Raw genomic sequence first — 13390 nt, 5'->3', positions numbered from 1 at the left:
AGCTATGGCTCAAGACTGCCAGTGCATGTGTACCTAATGTCAACAACTGAGGACCTGGTAGACGTGTGTAGGCCTACTTCATAGCTTGTCAAAAGGTGTGCAGGCATAGCTAACATTTTAACTCGTGATTGTATACTTCATACCCGTCCAAACAGCCACACTCACTTGCCCTCAGCCAGACACAGATATTAAATCCTGTCCTATTCCATTAACTTAACCCAACGACTCCACAGGTGTCTTTGGCCCCTTAAATGACAGAGCTATCACAACACATCGCGACTCAGAGTGGAAGAGTGGCAGCACCCAGCCAGCAGCTTGCCCAGTGTTGGCCCCTGGGTGGAAAGATAGGAGGGATGGTGAGATTATCCACTCCAAGCCCGACAACTGCTTCCATCCAAGAGGTCAAAATAAGGAAAGCGAGAGATTGGTTGAGAAAGGGAAAAAAAAGAGACACGAGAGACCTGGTCTGCTATGTGATCCCTGCTGTTGCCTTCTCCCTGGTGATGCTCACAAAAGTGTTGCGCCTAAAACGTTATTGTCACCACGGCACCCCTCAGGCCCCCAGATGATTGACAGCCTGTCACATTATGGTACAGCAACGCTTCTGGAGAGAGACGGAGAATGAGAGCATGAACCAAATAGAGTAGTGATACTGGGGTTCGTGTCAAGTGCAGACACACACCCTGAGGAGCTGCCAGTACATAGTGTAACAGCTGGGAAGTGGAAGCTGTGTGTGTATGTTTAAAAGAAGCGCGCAGATGTTTTTGCAGATGGTGTACAATGCTGATTTTTTGACTGATTTCTTTATGTGATGATAAGCCTATGACTGTTATGTTTTTCAGATCTTCACCCAGCCTATTCAGAATGTTCCACTCACAGACATACTTTCAGAAATAGAGAACATATTGACTCGGTTGTTTATTTATTTATTATTTATTTTAGTTAATGAAAACTAACAAAAAAAACCCAACTAAAACTAAAATTCAAAAAAGATTTCCTTAATGAAATAAAATAAAAATGCTAAATTTGTCTGCTTGACTTTTGGCTCGGCTCGCCTGTCATGGCATTTATTAAATATTGCGCACAAATAATACATATTTAAAATAACTAAAACTAAAACTAATACTGAATCTAACTAAAACTAAGCATTTTTTAAATGACTAAAACTAATAAAAAAAACTAACAGAACCACCCTGAAATCTAATTAAAACTAACAAAATTAAAAACACAATAAAAACTAACTAAAAGGAAAATTCCAAAACTATATTAACCCTGGTGGGCAGACACTGTATACAGACAAATATTTGCATAGTTAAAAAGACACAACCTGATCCAAGAAGACCCCCAGCAGCCATCAAATATCATCCAACAGTCAACTTTTCAGAAGTACCATTCCATTTGAAACAAAGTGACTTGTGATACTTATTCATCATGAAATCTCAAGGTGAGACTTGCTGCAAAGATGTAGAACCTCATCTTCCCTCGAGGTCAATAGCCTTTGGCAACATAGAAAAGGAGCTTGACGTTTCGGATGTCCTAAAATAAAAACAGCAGAGGTAAAACCTTTACGTAAACGGGCATCACAGAGGGAGATGTGTTTGCCCACACGTGTTCGGACCTTTCAGGGCTCGGGCCAGCGTAGGTTTGCCTCTCGGATTAGGATGACGGCTGTCACAATGCAACTCATGTCAAGTCCCAGACATTCAGGGCGTGACAACTGATTGACGGTGACTTGTTGCCCCTACTGTCAGTTATTGGTTGCGTCTACCCCCTTCAAAAAAAGTTTGTTTTAGTCTTGTTTAGAATGCTTTTCTCCAATTTTGTCCAATCACTGGGCAGAACATAAGTTGTTAATATACTTGGCCAGTTTTGGAAAGTGAGTTGAATGATTCGTAAAATAATGATATGCAGCTATTAGCTTGTTAACTAAAATGCTAATCTTATGCTAATAACGTGAAGCTACAAGGCTAACTACATGTTCTGATTGCAACGTTTGTAAAGAACTACTTCATTTAATGTATCCTAGTACATTTCCAGCTCTTTAGGAACAGTGATGCTCCTTTATACTGCTGTCTAGATTTCCCTTGTATACAATTATTATTATTATTATCACCATTATTATTATCCATCCATCCATTTTCTTAACTGCTTATCCTCACAAGGGTCGCAGGGGTGCTGGAGCCTATCCCAGCTGGCTTCAGGCAGTAGGCGGGGTACACCCTGAACTGGTTGCCAGCCAATCACAGGGCACACACAGACAAAGAACCATCCACACTCACAATCACACCAATGGACAATTTTAGAGTGTTCAATTAACCTGGCATGCATGTCTTTGGAATGTGGGAGGAAACCGGAGCACCCGCAGAAAACCCACGCAAGCACGGGGAGAGCATACAAACTCCACCCAGGAAGGCCGATGCCCGGACTCGATCTCACGTCCTCTGGACTGGGAGGCGGACGTGCTAACCAGTCAGCCACCATGCCGCTTCATTATTATTATTAGCAATAATATTAATAATAATAATAATTTATAAGATATGTTTTTTCCACCATTTATTCAAATCAATCTACTGTACATTGTTTTGCTGCCAAACGTGATGAGAGACAGATTGTGATATGTCCTTGAGTTGATCTGATAACATGGCTGTAACGTTTAGAGACATACCACATGTCCTTCCGCATGATTCTGTCCAAAATCTAAAATCTACTAATATTTCTCTGAAGAGCGCAGGCATGTGGGACGTTTGTCTGATATAGCAAAAATGACTAAGAGGAAGTGTCAATCATTAGGGCAGGTGTATCGAACACCAATAAGATTTAATTGTTTATATTCACCAACCCCCAGCTCTCACACTGAGCGGTGTAAGCTAATCTCTCTGGGCAAACCCCCCCCCCCCCCCCCCCCCCCCACATGGCCTGTCATTCTACTTCCAAAGGGGGAAAAAAACCACACCATCCGAGCCTTCTTTCCCCTCTGGAAGTCTGCATTAAACATAAAGACTGTGCATGGATGAGTGCGTCAACAAATTACCACGGCCAATAAACGAAAAAAAAAAAAAAAAAGAAAGATCTATACGCCACCAGTCCTTACCTTAGCTTTTTGTCTGAGGCTTTTAAATAAACATGATCTTTGCTTATTGCATTTAGTTAAGCGCGTCCCTCCACATGCTTGACTGCTTGTGTCCATCAACTCGAGGGAGCCCAGCTAACACACATGAAACCCGCTACAGCTGCTGCTCTAACCTTTGAGTGTCTCCTAAGGAGCGCAGTGATATTTGCACTTAATAAAATTATGCCTACCGGGAGAATATGCCGCTGACATTTGCCATTTGTCAAGTTGAGGTGGCAGCGAGAGCTTTATGAGTCATTAGTGTTCCAGAATGTGTGTGTGTGTGTGTGTGTGTGTGTGTGTGTGTGTGTGAGAGAGAAAGACAGAGTTAATCAGCCCGCAGTGACAGTCATTGCTGTGTGTACAAGACGGAAATATCTGTTAACGTCACCCTTTTTATGTTGGTAAACCCACTTAACATATGTAATAAATGAGTCTATGTCTTTTATTTCTTGGTGTGATGTTCTTTTAATCGCTGGACCAACAGTGCTTTGTAGTTCATATTTCCCTACAAGTGGTTGAATTTGGAGCTGTGTCAAGTACTTATGTCATGGTGTTTAAGTGGCATGATTGTGGGATTCCAGTATGTGGATCAGCAGTCCCCAAACTTAAAGCCATATTTTGTCAGGCTCACGTAGAAACAAATACAAACAAACTAAAAATAAAATTGCCCATTACATTGAATATAGTTATTGTAATTAGTAGGAGCCCTACACTTGTTTTTCTTCATCTTCATCGGGATAATGGAAGACAATGACATTTACAAAGGCAAAATCTAAATGTCACTTATTGACACACAAATGCTTTGAACCGTGAACAAAACTCACATCTCTACTTACAGTTGTGCTTGAAAGTTTACATACCTTCGGGGTATGTCAACTTATGACTGCATTGTATGCTAAGAAAAAGGCTTTCTGCCCATGAAATCCAAATTACTGTGGCAATTGTAATGACATTTTCAGAGGTTGAAGTTGACATGAATAGAGAGGTGTATGTGAATTTTGGTGACAGTTCACAGCATTTTTATGTCATTAAAGGTGGGGTCTTAAGTTTTCACTCAGAAATAAACACTGGATGTATACACATGAAATCCTTCTCAATCAACACCTCTGGGATTCTGTTGTGTGGAGCAGATTTTGTCATCAACCACCACCCCCTAGCCTGTATTTTGCCATTTTGTTGTGTTTTGCCATAAGAGGGATGTTTCTGGGCGGAGAGTCCATGTTTACCCCTCCAGCCAATCACAGAGCGGTGGGCGTGTCGCTGAAGGCAGGCACAATGTTGATGAGAAGACACAAACGGTCCAAACTTAAGACTTAAAGCAACATTTAGCTTTTCTACATTTGCAGTTGTGCTCAAAAGATTACATACCCCACGTAAACTTTCAAGTACAAGTCTTTGTCCACTTTAACCTCTGAAAATATCAATAAAATTGCCTCAGTATTTTGGATTTTAACAGCTCATGTCTGATGTAAGTATTTTTTTTTAAACTTTGCTTTTAAACATTTTTTTTAAATTCCACAAGTTCCCGCTGAGTCATTAGTTTTTCTCTGCGGCTATCTTTTGCAACAATGAAGAATACATATTTTCGAGGTGCGCTAACCGGCAGCAAAATCACAGTTTTTACTTCCTATATAGGCTGCTATATCTGCATTTCCAAATATGGGCATGCTGGAAACCGCACATTTTCTTTCATACAGAGTGGGTGCAGTGTGCGTTAGAAGAGCTTTACTCTGTTCGGTATCACATGAGCGAGACAGTACAGCTGTATAAAGAAGAGAGCTTCAATCCAAACAGAGCACAAATAATATGTAATTATGAATATGTAACCTAGTGGCAGATTCTGTCTGAAATTTCCCTTTTATATATATATATATATAAAAAAAGGATATTTATTTTTCTGGTCACATTGAAAACCAAATCTAACCTAATCTAGGATATGTGGGTCTCAAAATAAGTTTCTTCCCATCATGCAAAACTGAACTAGACCTATATATTTTTTTAAATATTTTTCGAGCCAACCACTAAAGTTTCAATTACTTTATTCAGAGAGATCAACATGCAGATTAGTGCCGTGTCTGCAGCGATGCAGATTGTGCATCAGTCTGTCGTGGTCAAGAAGGAGTTAAGACAAAAAGCGCTCGATTTAGTCGATCAACGTTCCCACTTTCACCAGCTGTGGGCAGAGACCAAAAGACCAAAAGAACAAGATCACAGATACAAGCGGCCAAAATGAGTTTCCTCTGCAGGGTGTACGGTTAGTCCTTCACTGTGCATGGATGAATGAGAGGGAATTAGGCAGATATACTTTGATCAGTGCCAACATTTTCAGTATGGCACACCACTAACAAGAGTGGCAATGGTCTGACATTATTGAAGAGAGCGAATGGCACGCCAGACAAATTCCCCAAAGACAGCAAGATTTGATGGTTTGTGACAGCTCAGGTGCAAGCTGACAATTGCAATTTTCTTTCTCTTGTCTGTTTTATGCAGCCAACTGGGATGCGAAAAGAGACGCCGTAGTACAATCAAGTTTGTTTAACGAATGTAACCTTGCGCTTGTCACCTGTCGCACATTATTGATCAAGAAACCCAGATCACACGTACGATACGCACAAACAGAATCAAATACAATCAAAAAGTCAACGCAAGACATAATCACGTCGTCCTTCATGGTTTGTGTGATGTTATGCTCGGCTCGACTCGACTCACATTCTTTTTTCCAGACAGTGAAGATCTGATTTGGAAAAAAAAAGACGATGATTTTGGATATTTGCCATGACAGCATCACAGCAAATTATTTAATCAGCCGGGACAGAGACAGAAGCTGGTGGTCCAAGTAATTGGTCACAAGGTTAAATCAATATGCAATCATTTAATACAGTAGTGTCCAAACTTGGTCATCGAGAGCGAAATTCCTGCAGGTTGTGGATGTTTCTTTTTCTGCTCCAACACTGTTCCAATGAACAGGATCGTTATCAGGCTTATGCAGACCTTGCTGATGAGCTTTGGGTGTGTTGGACCTGGTTTAGGACTGTCTATAACATTGGTTGGTTAGCTTTCGATGCAAAAGAGTAAAGGATGTTTCGACAAAGAATGTGGTTGGATTTAAATACTTTATTTTGGGGAGCACGTTGTCTCGGTTCATGGTAGATTTGATCACATACAGGTATTAAATTGTAACAGTTTTTTTTTCTTTCTTAAAAAAAAACTGTTTTACATTATCCTTTTGTCAAATATTAGCTTCTCATCTTCACTAACCTACTTGCTTGTTTTGAAACTTCTAAACATGTCACATTCTCATTTTGACATATTTTCCCCTGGTGCTCATAAAGCCACTTTCTTCTGCCATTACCTTTTATTATGTGATTTCCCCTGTAATGTCACATCCATTTTCTGCTCCCTCACTCACAAACGACCATATGCATGCACAATTTAGCATAATAGCAGAATTAAAAACACAAAATTATAAGGTAATGTCTCACCAAGGGCTATACATAGTCACATTAAAAACGCTTCCTCAGTGATCTGTAAGATTGCTCTCTGCGGGGAAATTTAATTGTTTGAGCACAGCACCCCCTGCAGGTATGCATTATTTCGTGCTAATAATACCCTCCATGTGCGCATGAAGTCTTAGGTAACCTTTCACTGCAATTACAGGCTTTTCTGCTTTGATCGCTGGGTAATTGAATTGGTTTAAGCACGTATGATTTCTGGGTGAAATTTCGACCCATATTTCAAGCTCGCCTGCAAGATCAGACAAAGCTCCGGTGGCCCTGTAATTAAAGGAGCCAGGTGTACAAGTAGGGAAGCAGGCAACCAGAGTCACTTGAATAGGACTGATTAGGTATTTAGTGAAAATGAGATTTTGCTGCACAGGAGACAAAGTGCGCTGTCTCATTCGGTGTTCCGTGTTCAGTGGGGTGGCAATCGACTGGCGCACGAATCGAAAATGACTTTTTTGGGAGATGGCATTTACACAGGACACGGTGGTCTAAACCTGGGGGTACATGTCAAGCATGAAAGAGGATTTTTAATTACATTTTGGAGATGACTTGAATTTTTTTTTTTTTTTGTTCCAACAATGAGGAGAGAAAGCCTTTTTTTCCTGTCAAAAACAAAATAAAACTAAAAGGCAGGGTGCTAGACTAACTTTTTACAATGGTTGCTTTAGTGCGTCAACTTTTTTCTTTGGTGCACCCAAATTTTCCACAGCATCACATTTAACACTGGAATTTTATATAGTCTCACTCATTTTATTTAGTTATTTTTATAAAAAATGTTTTTTACAATGTTGCTCTCTGTCTTTATCCGATATTGATTGGTAAATGATCAACTAACAATCTGGCCATCATAAAATTATTTGAATGACAATTCCACAAGGTTGCTTAAGTATTTGTGCTTAAATGCTGTGTGCCAGCACAGTTTATATTATCATCTGCAGCTATTTCCACCCTATCTGATCAATGTGGGTCACTCCCCTACGCCTGTCACAATTACAACATTTTTAGAACAATGTATTTTTCCCAAAAACTATTATGATAAATGATAATATTGTGGATGTTAATTATTCTGCTGGACATCTTAAATGGAGTTTTATCATTTTTAGTCTCAAGAATTTTGAACGTTGGATTTGCTATGTAGAACAATTATCATACGTGTTTAAAAGGATTTCTGTTATGTGTGTGGGTGAGGATTTCAGTAGTGCGTTCGAGAGTTTTTACGAGCACCCTAATGGCTGTGAAGCTGCTAATTTCAGTAAGTTACATTACAAATTAATATACACTGTCGATTTTAATTACAGGAAAAAGTGTCAAAATAAAGGCGATGCTTGTGCAGCGACCTCACACAAAAAAAAGCCAAAAGCGCAAGGTCAAAAAGTGACACTTTGGTCTTCGGGGAGTGGCAGCTGCGGCCAGTGGATGAACGCCAAGCGATAGAATGGAAAACAAGCGAGCTTCTCTACTTTCATTTTAGAGCAGAATGGATTTTAATCAACACATTATGCCAGTTGTTAATTGCTTTTCCCACCTGCTGCTAAAATAATTAGCTACTTTTCCAAATTATTGTAGTATTCCATCTGTTGGGAAACGCATGGACGGGATCAGGCCCGGACCTGGCAGGGATGTTGACATGCGATACAAGCGGCTGATTCCCACTTCATCTATAAAGCTAAGAACGACATTATTCCTGAATAATTCATAAAGCAATATAATAATCCATTTAATACATATATTATTATTCAACTTCTCATGATTGTCATACAATATGACAATTATAAAAACTTTGTAAAGGTCAGGTTTTACTGATGCCTTGTCTGCATCTGGTGATTAATTAGGGTACAACATCAATTACAGTATTGTGTATTTGAGGAAATATGGTATTACTGCTGCAGCACAGTGGCCTTCCTCCCACATTCCAAAAGCATGCATGTAAAGTTAATTGAAGACTAAATTCTCCGTAGGTGTGAACGTGAGTGCAAATGGTTGTTTGTGGCATGCGCCCTGCGACTGGCTATAGTGACCATTTCAAGAGTGTAACAGAGTCTCGCCCAAAGTCAGCTGAGATCGGCTCCAGCTCACCCGCAACCCTTAAGCCCTTTTCACACTGCATTTAGCAAGGCACAGTCATCAAGCCCATTGGCATGTGGTGAGGGGCAGAGACAACTACATTCACCTACTAATGACGCAGCATCAGGAGCAACTGAGGGTTCAGTATCTTGATCAAGGATACTTCGGCGTGATCACAATGGCGTGGGATCAAACCCACAACCTATGGGTTGGGAGACGACCCCTATACCACTGAGCCACGCCATCCCCGTAGTAGTCAACACACCAGATGATTACATCTATTTGATGAAATACAATGCTACATTTGTAAAGAGTGGATGCCACATTTAATTGGGGCACATCATATACTGTAAAGGAGCAAAGCATTAATGCATCATTGACAATGAATGGACAACATCTATTGGAGCAGAGGTCACTACTTGAGGAAATGCACAGTGAATAATGAGGTGATGTAGTAGGCTATTACCCGAGACAGAGTGTCTATTGGAGCAGAGGCCACTATTTGAGGAAATACGAGGAATAAGCGGTTCAGAAAATGTATGTATGGATGGACTTCATTAATGCTTTATGGTCAAGGCTTGTGTATTGGAGAGAAATCCAATAATTGAAAATATATGGTATCAATGCTTAGTTCTATTAATAATGGACGATGCACTTGGTGATTAATAGGGACGAGCCGTCTATTAGGCCAATAGCTGAGTATCAAAGCTTTTTAACTCAGGCATGGTGTGTATTAGGAGGCCAATATTGGATGAAATACGGTATTAATGACTGATTTCAACCCTTCAAGAATTTACATCTGGAGTAGTAGCTTTGTAAGTCAGTGCAATGAGAAAAGGTGTGCAGAGTCAAAGTGATAGTGAAGCTCTTAAAGTACCATCTCACCAGGAGGGGAACGAGCCTGCACAGCCAATGGTGGACTTTAATTATAGGTAATCTCCACTCTCAGACAGACACCGCACTTAAGAACTTCCTGGCCAATTACCAAAGTGCCTTAAGTAAGCTGCGGACATGCATGATGGAAAGTGACGGGTGGAAGGGCGTGGGTGAAAAACAACATGAGGCGGCGTCTTTCGCGGAGGCAATTAAAAGACACAAATGTTACACCACGCAGGGCTCAAATGAGAAGAGAAGAGAAGAGTGGCGCTTTGATGAGTCGGTTGTGAGCTTAGTGGAGCTTAAGAGGCGACGGCAGCGTAGAAGAAAAGGCCGAGCAGAAAGGGGCAAATTAAAGACAGTTGATTAGCACGAGGCCTGATGTCACACTGTTTCCCTACAGGACCATATGTCGCTGAGAGAACTCACTCGTGGAGGGCCTGGAATGTGCCACCAAAAGTCAGGATTTCTATAGAGCGACTGGGCGTCCCACCGGCAGCTGATTCTCTGCTGCGCTCCCTCATGTTCCTTATCAAGCAAGGGCCCGTACGCTCTCCATGTGAAATTACCAGGCTTTTGAATGGACAATCCAAGAGCCTGTCCCCTTTAATGGACTAATTATGTTTCTAACAAGGGTCCTTGTTAAGGGGGAAATGCTTGCTTCTATGTATGTTAGCACACTGGTCAACTGGTTCGGAAACCAAACCTGAATGATTGAAAACAATTTGACCCCCCAAAAAAGAGAGGACAACTTGGTGTACAGTATGTTTGTGTCCTCTTAGATTCCGAAGTATGTTAAGTGTCCATAATAGACGTATGCTTCAATTTACGTTAATTTCAACTTCTCTCAATTTTTTGTTTTTTTAAATCTAGAGATTAATGTAGCTCCTAGCGTTAATGGCTGCCTTTTGTTTACGCGGGAGTAAACTTACATGTGCCAGTCAGCCAATCATCATTGTTCCTCCTGTGAGCCAATCGTGTGCCTGTTTTGTAAATACAGGCACCCAATTGGTCGCATAACATGAACCTAGAAGTGAAGTGCTTCAACACAACATCATCAAACAAAATTAGTTTAAACAGAACGGCACATTATTTTGCAGCAAAACAAGGCCACATGATAGAAAGGAACTTTTCATACCTTGACTATTGTTATTCTTACCTTATTAGTTTTTTTTCATCAACACCATCTAGCGGGTCAGATATAATTGGCGGCAGGCCAATTTTGGCCCATGGGCCGGATGTTGCCAGCCCCTGCAGTACAGGGTGGTGTTAAAGACTTGTAGGCCAGCAGGCGCTCGCTGCATCAGTAATTTTCTCAGTGAGAAACAACTTAAAAAGAGACGTGTGAAATTGACTTTTTATTGTTGGTATATAAATATGCTGGCCTCTGGAGTGCCTGGCCACCCAACAAGTGTGAAATTAAACAAATCATTTTTTATTTTCAGATTGTGAAAAAGTGTCACTGAGTAAGCCGTTCTGCAGAGGTCATTTCACTGTCACAGACAAGACACATAGGAACTAGTGTTGTTCCGATACCGGTATAGAGAGAGGCATCTTGTGTCTTGCTTGTGCACAACATTCACTCTTGTGTGACGTGTTCATGGTATGCCGAGCCAAGATATTCTATTGGCACTTGAATGCTCTGAACCAATGGCAGGGCAGCTTTTTCATGTTGGAAAAAAAAACCTAGGTATCTGTACGGCATCTACTGCAAAATTGGGTATCAGAGAATAAAAAACGGTATTGGAACAACCCTAATAGGGACCGCTTTAAATTGTGAAAATAAATGCACATGGTGACTCATTTAAGTGCAGTTTTAGCACAATTAATTATAATCATAATTCAGTTCAAATCAAATGACACACAGCAGTGTGGAGTTAAGAATTCCTAACCAGCAGGTTCATACTTGACCAAGTCTATTAAACGTGATTTACCTTGCTTTGCTTATCATCATCTGGCTCATGTGAGGAAGTCCATCATCATATTTGTGTGCATCTTTATGCGGGTCCTGTCACAGCAACAAACTGCATTCCTTGCATAGAATCACCGTCCCAGATGTACAGTGCTGTAGTTGGATGAATATTTCTTCATCATCAAAGTATAATGCACGCTAATTGAATGCAATGCAAGTTAGAAAGTACTTATTTGGGAGATAAACAGGAAAACAACATAGCATGATTGCATGTCAGCGTGTCATGTAATGGTAGTTGAAGATGTCATCTCCAATATACAACACATAAGACTCCATTTTTCATTTGGGAAAGTGTTAGTCTTTGAGTTGTTTTTTTTAGTGCATTTCTGAAAATCCAACTAAATTATCATGATACCAGACTCAAAAGACATTATCAACTTACCACTTGTTGCTCAACACTGTGCAATGCTGACTTCCACTAAGCGGCACTGCCGAGTCCTGCAGGTGGCGCTAAATGATATTTAAAAGATCCCCCAGCTTGAGGGAGGTAAAGAATTCCAAAGTAATGTGATTACACTACAAAACAAATATATAAAAAAAGGACACTTCTTCTCATTAATGCCTACGCAGAATAAGCCTTTAATTAGAAGATTTGTAGAGATTTAATTACATTCACAGTTATAAATGTATTATTTTCTTCAGTGAACACTACAGAATAATAGCAATGTGAGTAAAGCTGCAAAGCAACAGCAAATACAGCCCAGGAATATGTTTAAACACATTGTTCTTATTCCCATCACGACTATATATGCTCTCCCTACCAATTAGAAGTGTATAAAGTAACCATAAGAAAGTCCATATTCATGTGCTAAATAAAGTACAAGGGACATGAAAAGAGCCTTGCAGCTGAATACACAAACAAGAGCAGCTTTTCCTTCATCGATCCAGCGTGTCCTCGCCGCTCACACTTGCCAGATGTGCCTACAAAGCAACACTCGTAGAGGACAGGAAATACGTGTCCCAGAGGTATCAGCTTGACGCCACTGTTTGGCCAAAATACTTTCTCTAGATTAAAAATAACATCTTCATTGATCCAGTGAGGAGTCAACAGATAAGCATCCCGTCTCATTAAATGTAAAACCAAATAAAAAAAGTATGCAGAGTTTTGGGATGCACCTAAATGTCGATGAGGTCGTCGCCACTCTCGTCGCTCTCCACTGTCAGTTGACGGGTCCACCACTTTTTCACCTCTGACCCCGAGGAGGCCTCGTCGTTGACAGGGTTCATCTTGCACACGATAGACTTGACGCTGGTGCGACCTGACACACACGCACACCCAGATGAGAAAATACTCACTCATGTTCATGATAATTAAAGACTCTGAATTTTCCATATTATGTGTGAACTAGTGGTGCTCCAATCGTGCTTGGCGGATAGACTCATACTAATAAGGAAGCCAACATTGTTGTAGACTTTTTTTTAATTATTATTTAGGATTTCTTTATGTTTTGTCTTTTTTGTCTGTGCTTATTTCAGGGATAGGGAACCCTGGTCCTGGAGAGTCACTGTCCTGTCCGTTTTCCATGTCTCTCTCTTCAAACACAACTGACTCAATTTATCAGCTAATCAACAAGATCTGTACAAGCCTGATAACGATCTTGTTCATCAATCAGGTGTGTTGATGGATCTTATTTATTGATGAACTGAATTTAAATGAATGGAATCCCTAATCTGTAATCTGTGACAAAATGTATACATTTTAGAGTTGTAATGAAAATCCAAATTTGGGCCAGTATACATTTGATTTTTTTTTGATTAATGGTGTGTTGAGTGTGAGCCTGTTCTGTTATTGTAACAAGCTTTTAGTGCTGACATGCCAGGATAAATTGTATTCTCTATGTCTCACTAGCAGCTTGCATTCTG

At 40.4% G+C, this 13390-nt stretch overlaps 1 protein-coding gene across 4 annotated transcripts in view; it reads right to left on the bottom strand.

Moving 5' to 3' along the window:
* Window positions 1-12082: 12082 nt before the first annotated feature.
* The window catches only part of nalcn (sodium leak channel, non-selective), a 75981-nt gene continuing 74673 nt past the window's right edge, over window positions 12083-13390 (bottom strand). For all 4 annotated transcript variants that reach the window (XM_086091748.1, XM_086091746.1, XM_086091747.1 and 1 more), the window contains one exon: window positions 12083-12786. In XM_086091748.1, the coding sequence (XP_085947874.1) occupies window positions 12644-12786 (143 nt within the window). In that variant the 3' untranslated portion in view covers window positions 12083-12643. The remainder of the gene's footprint in view (window positions 12787-13390) is intronic.

The sequence above is a fragment of the Leptonotus elevatus genome, chromosome 12, assembly GCF_054856555.1.
Source record: "Leptonotus elevatus isolate MCC_2025b chromosome 12, RoL_Lele_1.0, whole genome shotgun sequence".
NCBI classification, from domain to species: domain Eukaryota; kingdom Metazoa; phylum Chordata; class Actinopteri; order Syngnathiformes; family Syngnathidae; genus Leptonotus; species Leptonotus elevatus.
This window is presented reverse-complemented; position numbering and strand designations above follow the sequence as displayed.